The sequence below is a fragment of the Hemitrygon akajei genome, chromosome 3 (genome assembly GCF_048418815.1).
Source record: "Hemitrygon akajei chromosome 3, sHemAka1.3, whole genome shotgun sequence".
Lineage (NCBI taxonomy): Eukaryota > Metazoa > Chordata > Chondrichthyes > Myliobatiformes > Dasyatidae > Hemitrygon > Hemitrygon akajei.
In genome coordinates this window covers 19006661-19022450 of record NC_133126.1, presented here as the reverse complement: position 1 = coordinate 19022450, position 15790 = coordinate 19006661, and the positions used below count along the sequence as shown (strand labels likewise).

The following is a 15790-nucleotide window of genomic DNA, read 5'->3' as shown; positions in this document are numbered from 1 at the left end:
TCAAGAACTCACAGATTGCTCCAGCATGATAAGAAATTATCTCCATATATGTTTGCTCTAAACCCACACAATACCAATATATCTTCTTCCCATTCCCAAGGTCTTTTAGATTGATTGTCAGTTTTCTTGTGAAGTGTTATTGATCGAGACTCAAGCAACTCAAACAGCCTCCATTCTGTTGTGATGTGGTGAATGAGAGAGGTAGTGGATTCCACAGATTTGGATTAATTATTCATCATACGTACATCAAAAAATACAGTGAAATGTGTCATTTGCATTAGCAACCAACACGACCTAAAGATGTGCTGGAAGCAGACAACAGGTGTTGCCACACATTCCACCATCTACACAGCACACCCACCACATCTGGCATAGACTTTTTTCTAAGCAGGGCGTGAGTTCAGATTTCGGAGGTGCAAAGGGACTTGGGAGTCCTCATGCAAGATTCCCTAAGGGTTAACTTGCAGGTTGAGTCCACAGTAAGGAAGGCAAATGCAACGTTAGCATTCAGATTCAGTTTATCTATCTCATTCAGAACATTCAGTGAGATGCATCACTTGCATTAACCAACACAACCTCGGGCTGTACTGGAGACAGCCCACAAGTAGAACAACACAGAACACAATGCAACAAGCAACAACAGCAAAAACAAGCTCCTTCTTCACTCCACACACAGGCATCGTCCTCCAACCCATAGACAGGCGTCTGGGCCTCCAGTCTCCGGCCATCGGGCTTTGACTTTCAATCGACCTGTGGGCTCCGATCTTCGGTATTGACCCCCAGACTACCCTAGGGTGGGACAAATGCATTGCCACCAGAAGACCAGCAAAAGGCCATTGGTACTCTGCACACGACTCTGGAGGACATTCCTCTGCCAGTGGAATACCAGTGCACTCTGGATGAGCACCAGAGCATTCCACCAGAAACACTGTCACCGCAGGACCAAAATATTACCACTGGGGGACCAGTGCACTGTCATTGGAAGGAAACCACACTGCTATCACACAACCAGCATACTGCCATTGGAGGGTAAGCACATTGTCATTTGGAGGACCAGCACCCATTTCTATTGGAGGGCTAGTGCCTCTTGATCTTGGAGAACAATCACTATGGCCATGAGGCTATTTGCTTTTGGAGGACCAGAATTAAAATCAGAATTAGAATCAGTTTAATATCGCTGACATATGTTGTGAAATATATCATTTTACTGCAGCAGAACAGTGTAATACATAATAATAAACAAATTACAACAAGAAAATACAATATATATAAAAATTTAAATTAAGCAAGTAGAGCAAAAAGAGAGAGAGAGATAGGTAAGGATTTTCTGAACAGGGCGGTTGCTGTAGATACCCGTGTTCCTGTATTATGGATAGAAGAATCAGATGAGCCACTGGCTTGTCGACTCTCATAGATGGGGAAGGACTACCTGGAACAACAGAGACAGAAGGAAACCTTGCCTTGTAGAATGGGACTATAATTCTTTCAAAGGTTTACGTTGCTCATGAACATCAGATCCTACCCGCATTCCCTTTGCTATCATTTAGATCCTGACGTGGACATTCCCCCCTCCCCACCTGAAAGTCAATCCACCCTTCATCTTGGCGGCATCGACCAAGCTGATAATATATCTGAAGTAAAAGAATAACATTGGTAATGCGCGGCCACCCCCCCACCGCTTGTTCTGTTGAAAGCGCAGTTAGGTTCTACTTCCCGGATCTAGCACTGAGACCTACCGACCCCCACCCCCCCCCCCCACACCACCCTCAAAACGGGGGGGGCAAGACCGTCCCTTCTCACTGCCGCCTGATTACCCCCTCCCCATGGGAAGATCTGGAAGAAGAGAGCGAGCTAGCAACGACGATAAATTATACCGAGCACTCTACACAACCAACTTATCAAGGAATCGCGGACACGAGGTGATTTCTAAAATGATAACAGCCTTAATCAGGCAATCAGGAGAAGAAGATTATGTCTTGACCTGTGCCATCAATCTGCCAGCAATTTAATTTCATTTCCATTACAGGGTAATTCTGAAAATTTCCACCACAAAATTAACACCCAATTTTCCCATTTTAATTAGTTAAATCAGAAGATGCGGCTCTCCCGGGGAGCGTGCGAGGTGGGATCAGTTAGGATGAAAATGATAACTACACGGCTGTAATTAGGACGGGTCAATGCATTCTCTCCCCCGAGTCAGGCTAGTTTAATTTCCCGTGATATTTGAGCGGCTGTCGCTAAGCTGTCCAATCGATTGATGCAGAAATTAACTTATTTTTCAATCAGACTCTGGCTGCCCCCTGGGTCGCCTCTCGCCTTCCTCTTTTGCAGCAGAAGCGATTTTTCATCAGCGGCTGTCTTTGATGGGGAGACGAGCCATCATGAATTACAAAGGGCCCTTGAATGGTTTTGACAATTTTTTATCCCCATCCTTTCCCTACCCCCCCACCTTCTCTCCCCCGCCCACTCCTCATCAGCTCCAGCTGAACAGGACAGCGCCGCCTTGTCCGGCGCATCTGTGGAAGCATTTGAGCCGGCCGCACTGAATTTTCATAGCGTCTGACCAGAGGAATGAACACACCAGGCTATTAAATCTACCCCTGGGAATGTGTCCTCTGAAAATTAATTTCTCCTGTTTAAAATCTTAATTACTATATTTCCTTTCATTTTGAATTCTGATGGGATCCCAGGCTGTGTTAGTGTTACCAAGTGAGAACAGGGACTCAGGACCACAGAGATCGGAACTAATCCTTTTTCGGTCCACTCATTCATATCGATGCAGGTGCCCATTGAAGCTTAGTCCCATTTGCCCAGATTTTATTGCCCTGCCCCTTTCCTATCCATTTACCTGTCCCAGTGACTTTTAAATCTTATTTGCCCTGCCCCTACCACTTCCTCCAGCTCATTCCACATACACCTTGATAAAGTCACCCTCCGTGTCCTATGCTCCAAGTAGTAAAGCCTACCCGACCTTGCCCTTTGCCCCAGGCCCCTGAAGCCTGGCAACATTCTTGTAAATCTTCTTCGCTTTTAATCCAACTTAAATATGTCTTTCCGATAACAGGGTGACCAAATCTGTATACAATGTGCTAGGCGTAAGCTCGTGAACATCTTGTGCAACTGCAACTTCTATACCCAGTGTTATAGTTGCTTCATCATCGTCTTGTCCACCTATGGCACTCCTTTCAGTGAACTGTGTACTTGTTCTCCTGGGTCCCCCTGTTCTACAACACTTCCCAAGACTCAGCTGTTCATGGTAAAAGTCTGAAACTGCAACACCTCTCACTTACCTGAATTCAACTCCATTCGCCATTCCTTGGCCCACGTACCCAGCTGATCAAGATCTCCTTGCAATGTTTGATATGTGTCTTCACTATCTATGATACCGTGTATTTTAGTATCACCTGCAAGCTTAATAACCGTGCTCTTTGGAGTGCAGGGGGTTGAGAGGTGTATAAGATGAAAAGAGGCATTGATAGAGCACACAGCCATTTTCCAGGGCAGAAATGACTAATATGAGAGAGCATAACTTTAAGGTGATTGGAGGAAAGTATACTGGGGGGGGGGGGTGGTGTCAGAGGCAAGTTTGTATGCAGAGAATGGCGGGTGCCTGGGGCATCCTGCCAGAAGTGGTGGTAGAGGCAGATATATTAGGGACATTTAAGAAACTCTTAGAAAGACTGATAGAGGAAAGAAAAAATAGAGGGCTATGTGAGACGGAAGGATTAGATTGATCTTAGGATAGGTTAAATGGTTAGCACAGCATCGTAGGCTGAAGGGCCTGTTTCTCTCTCTCTGGGGTGTAAATTGCTTAAGAAAGCATAATTCAAATGAAAACTTTATCATATTGTACAGTGTGACCTTCAATATGGATGTATTTCACACAGAGGTGGTGGTGGTGGGGAGGGGGTAACTGAGATCAGCCAGGAGCTGAAGCTGGGCGAATTTCCCACAGGTGAAGTTATCAGGGATTCTGGAAGTTTTCCTGATCCTTGCATCCTGCAGGAGACGTGTACTACTGCCTTAACTGCTGTCCCAGCTGCACTAATTGGAAAAAGTATCTTCAAGAAATGATGGCGTGATTGTTGGAAGCCAATCATCTCCATTGCAGGAGTTTCTCAGGGCACTGAACATCTGCTGATCTATTAAAGACCCAGGTTTGAAGCAGGAGTAGGTGCCTGATTGCCAGCATATACCTCTCTCTATGACTCTTTAAACTTCTGAATGTCGTGAAGCTACAGGATGCCAGACACCTCAGCCCCAGGATGTGCTTCCTCAGGCAGTCTGAGACCCAGGCGTGTTCGGCTGTTTCATTGGGGACCTTCCCTTCACTCACTGGTCAGGAGTAGGATGCTCACTGGAGGCTGTACAGCTTTCAGTTCCGTTTGTAACTCCTCAGACCAGACAGTCCACCCCTGCAAATAAACGAGGCCTGGGTAACGTTCAGGCTTGGGCTCGAAAGTGGCAGCATGTATTCATGTCCTACAATTGCAGGGCAAGTACCATCTTCAAAAAAGAACGAGTCCAACCACTAGGTTTTGATAGTCTTATCTTCAGTTTCAATAACATGAACTTAACGAAAGCAACTGCATTATGAGCTGGTCAGAGAGTGGTTTCCATCATTGATGTGTCAGGAGTCCAAAGGAAATCTCTCTGCTTGTTGAATAAGTGCAGCTTCATAACATCCAAGGACACACCAACCGGATCAGTAGTCATCCATCTACTACCTCACATCCTTCTGCCTTTTGCCAGCTCCACTATTAGGAGGGTGGTGGTTGAGGAAGGCACCTCACCACCACTTTCTAAAGGGCAATGAAAGATAGGTGATGAACGCTACCCAAGGCAGGGACATCAATGTCCCATGATTGAAAAAAGTTACCATATAGAGGTGTGTGGGAGCTTGGTAAGAGCAAGCTGACCGCTATATTTATACCTTATAACGGTGACAATGCTTCAAAACCATGTAAGATTGTTAATGGCATTTGTGCCAAAGGCTTCGTTCCCTTTAACGCAGCTACTGTGCCATGTAATGTAATGAAATCTTGTTTTACCAAATCAGAATAAGGTTTTATTATCACTGACATGTTTTGTGGCAGAGGTATGGTGCAAGGCATAAAAAATACTACGTTACAATAAATAAACAGTGAGAGAGTGCTCATGGGTTTATAGACCGTTCAGAAATCTAATGGTGGAGGGGAAGAAGCTGTTCCTAAAATGTTTAGTGAAGTTCTTCAGGCTTCTGTCCCTCCTCCCCGATGGTAGTATTGAGAAGAGGGCAGATTGTGGTTGCTCAATGCTTTCAGTAATTTTGTGTTGGCTTGTGGTTGTTTCCAGAATGGATTGCTATAACGTTTTGTGAAAATCCTTAGTCCGTCAGGCTCATTATCAGGATCTTCTTGTGAAGCAGAGTGGTGCAACAAGGCATCAGGTGATACAATTGAGGCCCTACCTCAGACTACCCTGCAGGAACCTCCTGTACCTAATAAAGTGGCCATTGAGTGTATGTTCATGATCTTCTGCCCATCCAGTTCAAGGTTTGATGTGTTGTGTGTTCAGAGATGCTATTCTGCACACTACTATTGTAACATGTGGTAACTTGAGTTACTGTCGCCTTCCTGTCAGCTTGAACTAGTCTGGCCATTCTCCTCTGACCTCTCTCATTAACAAGGTGTTTTCACCCACAGAACCACTGCTCTCTGGACATTTTACTTTTATTTCTCACACCAATCTTTGTAAACTCTAGAAACTGTTGTGCGTGAAAATACCAAGAGATCAGAAGTTCTGAGATACTCAAATCACCCCATCTGGCACCAACAATCATTCCACAGTCAAAATGACTTACATGATAGATAGATAGATAGATAGATAGATACTTTATTCATCCCCATGGGGAAATTCAACATTTTTTCCAATGTCCCATACACTTGTTGTAGCAAAAACTCATTACATACAATACTTAACTCAGTAATAATATGATATGCATCTAAATCACTAATTCAAAAAGCATTAATAATAGCTTTAAAAAAAAGTTCTTAAGTCCTGGCAGTTGAATTGTAAAGCCTAATGGCATTGGGGAGTATTGACCTCTTCATCCTGTCTGAGGAGCATTGCATCGACAGTAACCTGTCGCTGAAACTGCTTCTCTGTCTCTGGATGGTGCTATGTAGAGGATGTTCAGGGTTTTCCATAATTGACCGTAGCCTACTCAGCGCCCTTCGCTCAGCTACCGATGTTAAACTCTCCAGTACTTTGCCCACGACAGAGCCCGCCTTCCTTATCAGCTTATTAAGACGTGAGGCGTCCTTCTTCTTAATGCTTCCTCCCCAACACGCCACCACAAAGAAGAGGGCGCTCTCAACAACTGACCTATAGAACATCATCAGCATCTCACTGCAGACATTGAATGACGCCAACCTTCTAAGGAAGTACAGTCGACTCTGTGCCTTCCTGCACAAGGCATCTGTGTTGGCAGTCCAGTCTAGCTTCTCGTCCAACTGTACTCCCAGATACTTGTAGGTCTTAACCTGCTCCACACATTCTCCATTAATGATCACTGGCTCCATATGAGGCCTAGATCTCCTAAAGTCCACCACCATCTCCTTGGTCTTGGTGACATTGAGACGCAGGTAGTTTGAGTTGCACCATATCACAAAGTCCTGTATCAGTTTCCTATACTCCTCCTCCTGTCCATTCCTGACACACCCCACTATGGCCGTGTCATCAGCGAACTTCTGCACATGGCAGGACTCCGAGTTATATTGGAAGTCAGATGTGTACAGGGTGAACAGGACCGGAGAGAGTACGGTTCCCTGTGGCGCTCCTGTGCTGCTGACCACTGTGTCAGACCTACAGTCTCCCAACCGCACATACTGAGGTCTATCTGTCAAGTAGTCCACTATCCAATCCACCATGTGAGAGTCTACTCCCATCTCCGTTAGTTTGTGCTTTAAGATCTTGGGCTGGATGACATTTTTTTCCCCATTCTGATGTTTGGTCTGAACAACAACTGAACCTCTTGACCATGTCTGCATGCTTTTGCGAATTGAGTTGCTGCCACATGATTGGCTGATTAGATTTTTGCATTAATGAGCAGATGCACAGGTGTACCTAATCAAGTGGCCATTAAGTGTAGGTGTTGAATGATTGGAGACATCTGGAAACCACTGTAGATATTTAATGAAGTAAAATAATAAAAAAGAAATTATTTTAGTTGAAATACATAAAATTAATTAAAACATACTTGTGAAATAAAAAGGTACTATAAACTTGACCTTCACTTCACTTACCTTTTCAAATGAATAGGAATGGACCCAATGCCAAGTGTTAAGTTTAAGGACAACAGGGGCCAGGAATGAGCTGGATCTGCGATAGTGGTGGGGTTTGGGGGTTGGGGGGCTTGTCAGTGTGCCCTACTCCTGTATGTTCTCATGTTCTTTCTCCCAATAATGCTGAAGTTGTCAATGCATTAACCCCTGTTCCCCGTACCCCTGCTCCCCCCGACAGGTGTGGTTCCAGAATCGCAGGGCCAAGTGGAGGAAGCGTGAGAAATGCTGGGGCCGCAGCAGCGTCATGGCCGAGTACGGGCTGTACGGAGCAATGGTGCGGCATTCCATCCCGCTGCCGGAATCCATCCTGAAATCCGCCAAGGACGGGATCATGGAATCCTGCGCTCCCTGGCTTCTTGGTAATTGTAAACCTTTTCTGGGTCACGGGAGGGGTGTTGCTGTCAGAATCGGAATCAGGTTTACTATCACTGGTATATGTCATGACGGTTGTTTCTTTGTAGCAGCACTACGGTACAAGGTAAAAGATTACTATAAGTTCCAATAAAACAAACAAAAAATAGTGCAAAAGAGAACAGAAGTGAGGTAGTATTCATGGATTTGTGGACTATTCATAAATCTGATGACAGACGGGAAGAAGTTACTTGTAAAGCATTGACTGTGGGTCTTCAGATTCCTGTACCTCCTCCCTAATGGTAGTAATGAGAAGAGGGCATGTCCCAGGTGATGAGGGTCCTTAGTGATGGATATCACCCTCCTGATTCACCGCTCTTTGAAGATGTCCTCAAAAGGCAGGGAGGCCTGTGCCTGTGATAGGGTTGGTTGGGTCTGCAACCCTGTAGAGCCTCTTTTGATCCAGATCAGTGGCCCTTCCGTAGCAGGTGGTGATGCAACCAGTTAGAATGCTCTCCACTGTACATCTGTAGAAATTTGCTAGAGCCTTTGGTGACATGCCAAATGAAGAGCCGTTGGCATGCCTTCTTCATGATTGCAGCAAAGCGTTGGGCACAAGGTGTTGATGCCCAGGAATGTGAATCTGCTCACATTTTCCATTGCTGATCTCTCAATGAGGACTTCACCTTTCTGAAGTCTACAATCAATTAATTGGTCTTGTGGACGTTGAGTGCAAGCTTGTTGTTACAATGCCACTCAACCAAACGATCTCTCTCACTCCTGTATGCCTCCTTGTTGCCATCTGAGATGTGGCCAACAACGGTGCTGTTGCTAGTGGAATACAAAGGAGTGGGGGTAATGAGGGGTCCTTGCTGACTGAGGGACTTGTTTAGGCCTGGTAAGAGTGCAATACAGGGAGAGGCCATTTGGCCCATTATGTCCCTTCCAGCTTTGTCTAACAGCTTCCAATTTAGTCAGATAGGGACACAAGAGACTGTGGATGCTGGAATCTGGAGTGACAGATTTTGTTGGAGGTACTCAATGGGTTGAGTAGCTTCTGTGAAGGGCGAAGTGAAACTTCAACAGTTCCTTACCCCCCCCCCCCATGGATGGTGCTCGATCTGCTGAGATTATCCAGTAGATTCACAGACACAACATCTTCCTCTAAACCCACCCAGCTTGTCACCTCATTCCTTTTTTGCCCCCTCTCCTTAACCCTTCTCCTGCCTTCTCCTCACCTGGATTCATCTATCACCTGCCCTCTTCCTCCTTTCGTCCTTTTATATTGGCTTCTTCCCTCTTTCTTTCCAGTCCTGATGAAGGGTCTCAGCCTGAAACGTCAACTGTTCATTTCCCTCCATAGATGCTGCCTAATCTACTGAGGTCCTCCAGCATTTTGTGTGAGTTTCTTCAGTAGATTGCTTGTTATCCATTTAGTCACTCTTCCTTGCTCTTAATCATAGACCTTTTCAAATATCTATTCAATTTCCCTTTGAACGTTATTACTTGCTTCAATCTTTCTGGCAGTAAATTTTGTACTAAGGCAACTCACTGTGTCTCCCTTGGCTCTTCCCTCCCTGTCCTTTGGTGATGGAGGAAATAATTGTGCTTATTTTCTCAATCAAGACTTTCAGAAACACAGACAGAGTTGGATGTTTTTTGTAGATATCAGGTAAAATTAATCTTTGTGGCTGGAGCCAGACAGGATAGGGATGGCATATTGCCTGTCCCTGCAGAAGTGTGGTCCAAATCAAAAAGTCATTGAGCCAGCGTAAACCCAGAGCAACACTCACAAAACATCTCAATGTTTTGGACTGAGACCCTTCATCAGGACTGGAATGGAAGGGTCAAGATGTCAAAATAAGGTGGTGGGGGGATGGGAATGAGTTTAAGCTAGAAGATGATAGGTAAAGGCAGATGTGTGGGTGAGGGGTATGAAATAAGAAGCTGGGAGGTGATAGGTGGAGAAGGCATAGGGCTAGAAAGAAGGAATCTGATAGGAGAGGAGAGTGGATCATGGGAGAAAGGGAAGGAAGAGGTGATAGGCAGGTGAGGAGAAGAGGTAAGAGGCCAAAACGAGGAATAGAAAAAGAAGGAGGGGGAGGAGGAAAAATTAGCGGAAGAGGAAATTGATGTTTATACCATAAGGTTGGAGGCTACCTAGATTGAATACAAGGTGTCGCTCCTCATACTGAGAGTGGCCTCATTGTGGTAGAATTGGAGGCAATGGACCGACATGTCAGAACGGGAATTGGGATAGTAATTGAAATTCCACTTTTTGAGGATGAACAGAGGTGTTCAACAAAGCAATCCAATATATGTCAGGTCTCACAAATGTAGAGAAGACTGCATCGGGAGCACCAGATACAGTAGGTGACCCAAACAGATTCCCTGGTGAAGTGGTGTCTCACCTGGAAGGACCGTTTGGGGCCCTGATTCCAGGAGGACAGAGCCTGCTGCATTGGAACAGCTGTGGTTCAGTGCTAACTAATGTAAGTCCTCCCCTACTGGTCTCGAGGTGCTTCAAAAACTGAAGTGATTCTGACTTCGGTTGGGTTAGGATTAGTGTTAGGGTTTTCTGCTCATTTACATTACGTTGGTGGGTGAAGGGAGCAAAGTTGTGGGAGTTTTGCTATGCTGACACTGACCTGGCAGTTTTAGATACTTTATCTAAGAAAAGCTGTGTTGACATTGGAGAGGGTCCAGAGGGGGTTCACAAGATTATTCTCAGGAATGAAGGGGGTTAATGTATGAGGAGCATTCGATGGCTCTGGGCCTGTACTCACTGGAGTTTAGAATAATGAGAGGGGAATCTCATTGAAATCTGTCAAATATTGAAAAGTCTAAATAGAGTGGACATGGAGAGGGTGTATCCTATAGTGGGGGAGGACCAGATGTCTCAGCCTTGTAATAGAAGGACGTCTCATTAGAACAGAGATGAGGAGGAATTTCTTTAGCCAGAGGATGGTGACTGCGGAATTTATTGCCACAGACGCTGTGGAGGCCAAGTCATTGGGTATATTTAAAGTGCAGGTTGATAGGTTCTTGATTATTAAGGGTATCCGAGATTATGAGGGGAAGGCAGGAGAATAGGGTTGAGTGGGATAATAAATCACCCATGATAGAATGGTGGAGCAGATTTAATGGGCCGAATGGCTTAATTCTCCTGCTATATTTTATGGTCTTATGGCCTTATTTGTCAGATTTGGGTGGAAAAGAAATGCAGAGCCAATTCCGGTTTTCCACAGCAAGAGCACTTCCCTGCAAACAACTCCACCATTCTATAGGTTGCCGTGCACTGTTTTTTTAACTGTTGTTTCTCATTACCAAATATAAATCTCCTAGAGTTGCACACGACCCAAAACAGCCCATATTCCATTATTATTGGGAGTGGTTTATTATTGTCACATGCACTAAGACACAATGAAGAGCTTGTCTTACACACCTTTCATACAGATCAGTGCATTGAAGTGGAGTAAGGTAAAACAATAACAATGCAGAATGAAGTGTAAATTCTCCCCAAAAAACATACAGTGCAGGTAAACAATAAAATGCAAGCTCGTAATGAGGTAGATTTTGGGTCCATTTTATTTTGCAGGAGGTCTGTTCAAGACTGTGATAACAGTGGGAGCCTGGGGGTACTGGGTTTCAGGCTTTTGTATCTTCTGGCCGATAGGAGAGAGAAGAGAGAATGTCTGGGCTGGATCTGTACTCATACCAAATAATCACCCATGACCTCTCCTGTAGAAACCCATCTGACTTTATCAAAGTTGAAGTTATTAGAGATTTAAATCATAAGAGATTCTAACTTTCAGGATGGGCATTTAATATTATTTACAGGTTGGAGCACAGGGTGCTGCCTGAAGTTATTACAAGAGAATTCATGGTAAAGTCCAGCTCACTCTAGGAGTTAATGAAGGTTGCTTTCCCTAATGGCTACACATTGGTATTTTTGTTTCCTTCAGTGGTAGCACAGTGGTTAACTTCTGGACTGGGAACTCAGGTGTTTGGATTAATTGGGGCCATTAGAACCACTAATTTCTTCCCACCCCCTTCTCTTTTTTTCCTTTTTTCTTCTCCTCACCTGCCTGCCATCTCATTCTGGTGTCCCTCCTCCTCCTCTTTCTTCCATGGTCCAAACCCGTATTCCCAGTGACTTACTTCTTTAGCCCTTTACCTTTTCCACTTATCACCTCCCTCGCCCCTACCCATCTAACTCCCCCCTCACCTGGCTTCACTTATCACCTTCTAACTTGTACACCTTCTCCTCTCCCCATCTTCTTCCGCCCCCCCCTTCCTTTCCCATCCTGATGAAGGGTCTCAGCCCAAAATGTCAACTGTTTATTCCTCTCCATAGATGCTGCCTGACCTACTGAGTACCTCCAGCATTTTGTGTGTTCTCTAGGTTAATTGTCAGAATACTAAAGTTCAAATTCCACACCAGCAGATAGAGAATTTAAATTTAATTAAAGATGAAATGTTACAAAAAACTGAAATAAAATAAAGGTGACATGAAACAGTTGGGTTGTGGTGTAAGCAATAGCCTGGTTCACAGAAGTCTTTCAGAGAAAGAATCTTCTGTCACTAGCCAGCTTGACTTTTATCTAACCTAAAACCCATAACAATTTGTTTGGGTGTGAAATGTTCAAAGGATGGGTGAAAAAAAGTTGTCCACATCTGCAGGTGAAGGACAAAGTCAAAGTTGAGTTCGTTGTCAAATGCACAAGAAAGATGGCAAGAACATGAATAAAAGAGGTCGTAATGGAACTGTGCACGGACAGTTCTTTCCATTAACAATTCTTTCTTTCAACAACCTGCTATACACCGAAGAGTTTTTTAGGGATAGATTTTTACTGTTATCAAAGTGGTGTTAATTGTCATATGCAGAAATACATGTATGCACAGGTGCAATGAGAAACTTGCTTGCATCAGCATCACAGGCACAGGGTGTCAGATGGAGAGCGTTCACAAGAAAAGCATTAGGTGTGCGTCTGCAAATTTTTAAAACTAATTTCTGTCCCTCATTCTTTGGTAGAGTAAGTATTTTTAACCTATTACCGTTGAGGTGTAGCAGCAGTTTTTACATATAATTCTGTTCACAGTCAGGATAGATTGAGTTTTAGCTGGTAAGTACAATGGTTCCCAATGAAGGGTATCAGCCTGAAATGTCGACTGTTTATTCCCCTCTATACATGCTGCCTGACTTGTTGAATTCTGTCAGCATTTGTGTGTGTGTGTGTGTGTTGCTCAAAATTTTTGCCCTATTATATCTCTAAAACAAATCATCATTTCCACTTGACCTTTCCGGAAGGAGTTTGTCAGTTTACAGACAGAAATCAGCTCCTGCGCTCTGTGGATAAGAGCGTAAGACTGTAGGACATGGGAACCAAATTAGGCCATTTGCCTATCAAGTCTGCTCTGCCACTTGATTTATTATTCCCTCTCAAATCCGTTTCTCCTCTTTCTCCCTGTAACCTGCATTTAAAGTATACTGAATGTTGTGGGCAGTCAGTGTTCAGAATAAAGCCCATTAAAGAAAAGAGGTTAATACAGCTGGTGATTTGAGGCCATATTGGAACAGTCCCCGGCAATGATGTATTCATTGTGTACTATATTTTATTTAGTAGAGCCATCCCTTTGCGTCTCTAACTTCCCCTGTAGCCTTTTCATTCACATTCCCTTCAATTTTACCACACACCAATGTACCAGGGGCAGTTACTGTGCAGTGGTTAGTGTGACGTTGTTACAGCTCGGGACGTTGGAGTTCAGAGTTCAGAGTTCAGTTTTGGCACAGTCTGTAAGGAGTTTGTTTGTTCTCCCTGTGACCACATGGTTTTCCTCCCGCAGTCCAAAGATGTACCTGTTAGTAGGTTAATTGGTTTCTGTAAAATTGTCCTTGGATTCGTGTTGAATAGGTGGGTTGCAGGGCAGTTCGGCTTGTTGGGTTCCGCCCTGTATCTCTAAATAAAATAAGTGGTCAACGGCCAATTAGCCTATGAGCCAGCACGCCTTTGCAAGGTAGGCGGGAATTGGAGCAAATGGAGGAAACCCAGAGGGTCACAGGGAGAACATTGTGAAAACTCCACACAGTCAGAGCCCAAGGCCAGGATCGAACCTAGGCCTCTTGAGGCAGTGGCCCCACTCGCTGTGATATTGTGCTGCCTTAAGCCAACGCATCAGAGCAGAATCTGTGTGTCCTCTGTTTCCAGGTTTGGGGGTGACCCTGTTTATGGATGGCTTTAATGTCAAGCTAAAGATTTGTGTTAATGAGCTGACCTTTGACCTGTCGTCTCGATGTTGAATGAAGCCTAGCTCCCACATTCCTGCTGCAGTTTAATCTTTGGCATCTTTCTTTGCTTACCGTTTTCAGTTCAAGATGGCTTACCAATGACCAGGCGATTTTCTAAAACCGAGTACCAACAATTCTTTCTAGGAATGCACAAAAAGTCCCTCGAGGCATCTGAAGTGGTGAGGAAGGTGGAGGCCGAACACAGCAGTCAGCCCAGCCGAGAGGACGAGCAGCGTGAAGACAAGGGCAAGGATTCCAAGGGGGCCATTTCTAAGGAGGAACTGAGGGAGAGCAGCATAGCTGCCCTTAGGGCGAAAGCGCAGGAGCACAGTGCTAAAGTGTTGGGGACGGTGTCCGGTGACGGACAAGGCAAGATGGCTCATGAGGAGAGGCCTGAAGAGATGAAGAGCGAGCAGTCAAAAGCAACTCAGGACGAGATGTCAACTGAACAATTCTAAATTTTATACACAAACTATTAGCTCTTTATATCTCCGCAGTCCTTTATGATGCAGTGACCCCAGGACTGTTTAAAGGTGGCAAAATCTACACAGGATGGATTTTGGTTTAACATGCAGGTCTCCCTCCATTTTATTTTTACTGAGGTTATTATTGGCAGATGTGTTTTTTTTTCTTGAACAATTTGTTGTTCGTCTATCGACTTGGTATCTAACTGTAATCTATAATTACTCATTTGGAGTAGCACCAGCCTGAAACCCCAGTGGAGTTTGGTAGGTTTAATCTTCCATTTACTTTCATATGTTTTAAAATGTCATTCTGCTTTTCAAAATTTTTGGCTTAGTTACAGATTCCTAGTCAGATCTCATGTCCTCAATGACTTTTTTTTTGTCAAACAATCTTACAGAGGTCACCTTGCGATAAAAATATAAACACAAAAGGCCAAATCAGCTTATCCTACTCAGTGTCCTTGTGTAGGCTTAACTTAAGTTTTATTTAGAGATAACAGGCTCTTCTGGCCCAATGAGCCAATTACATCCAAGTGACCAATTAACCTGCTAACCCGTACGTCTCTGAAATGTGGGAGGAAACTGACCACGTGGAGGAAACACACACAGTCGCACAGAGAATGTACCAATTCCTTACAGACCATGGCGGAATTGCACCTGGGTCACTGGCGCTGTAATGACCGTTTCGCTAACCACCACTCTACCCTTTCTTCCATGTATCCTAACGACTCAGGCAGAGGCTATTTCACCCCTTGGAGTCCATGCTGGATCATCGGTGTAGTCCTCCGCACCCGCAAATTTTCCCTTAAACTTGTTCTTTGGGAAATATGGCCAATGCAGAGAAGAATCTCAAAGCAAATGCGCAGGGCGAATCTGTAATGCAGGGAGGGGTGGGGGCCTGGAATGTGCTGCCGGGGGGGGGTGGTGGTGGAGATGTTTATGAGGCTCTGAGGTAAGCACATGAAGGTGCAGAGGATGAAGGGTTTTTGACATGTGCAGGCAGAAAAAATTAGTATAATTAGGGATCGTTAGTTCACCGAGCCCGTTCCTGTGCCGTTCTCTTCTACGTTCTATGCTCACTTCTCTTTTTAATGCTCCTGCTAATGGATCAGCGTTCAGCTCCAAGAGTGGCCAGGCATTCTGTGAGGTGGCTATCATTAGGCAGGGGGTCTTCCTGCCTGCTTGGGTTCTGCAGGGACTTGTGTTAGGGCAGTTATCCTAGATGTGACCCAGAGATGCCGTTGCCTAGGTAACAGTATCTGATGGAATGGCCTGACTCAGCACAGGCAACATTTGACAGCGTGGCAATGAATTTGGAAGCCTGTAATTTTTTTTACTTAAGGAAAGAAGCACCCAACAGT

At 44.7% G+C, this 15790-nt stretch overlaps 1 protein-coding gene across 1 annotated transcript in view; it reads left to right on the top strand.

Annotated features, from left to right (window-relative positions):
* Positions 1-14698, top strand: part of vsx2 (visual system homeobox 2) — a 61068-nt gene extending 46370 nt beyond the window's left edge. Inside the window, exons 4-5 of the mRNA XM_073037787.1 lie at positions 7504-7684; positions 14047-14698. Coding sequence (XP_072893888.1) covers positions 7504-7684; positions 14047-14423 — 558 coding nt within the window. The 3' untranslated portion in view covers positions 14424-14698. The remainder of the gene's footprint in view (positions 1-7503; positions 7685-14046) is intronic.
* The last annotated feature ends 1092 nt before the right edge of the window (positions 14699-15790 follow it).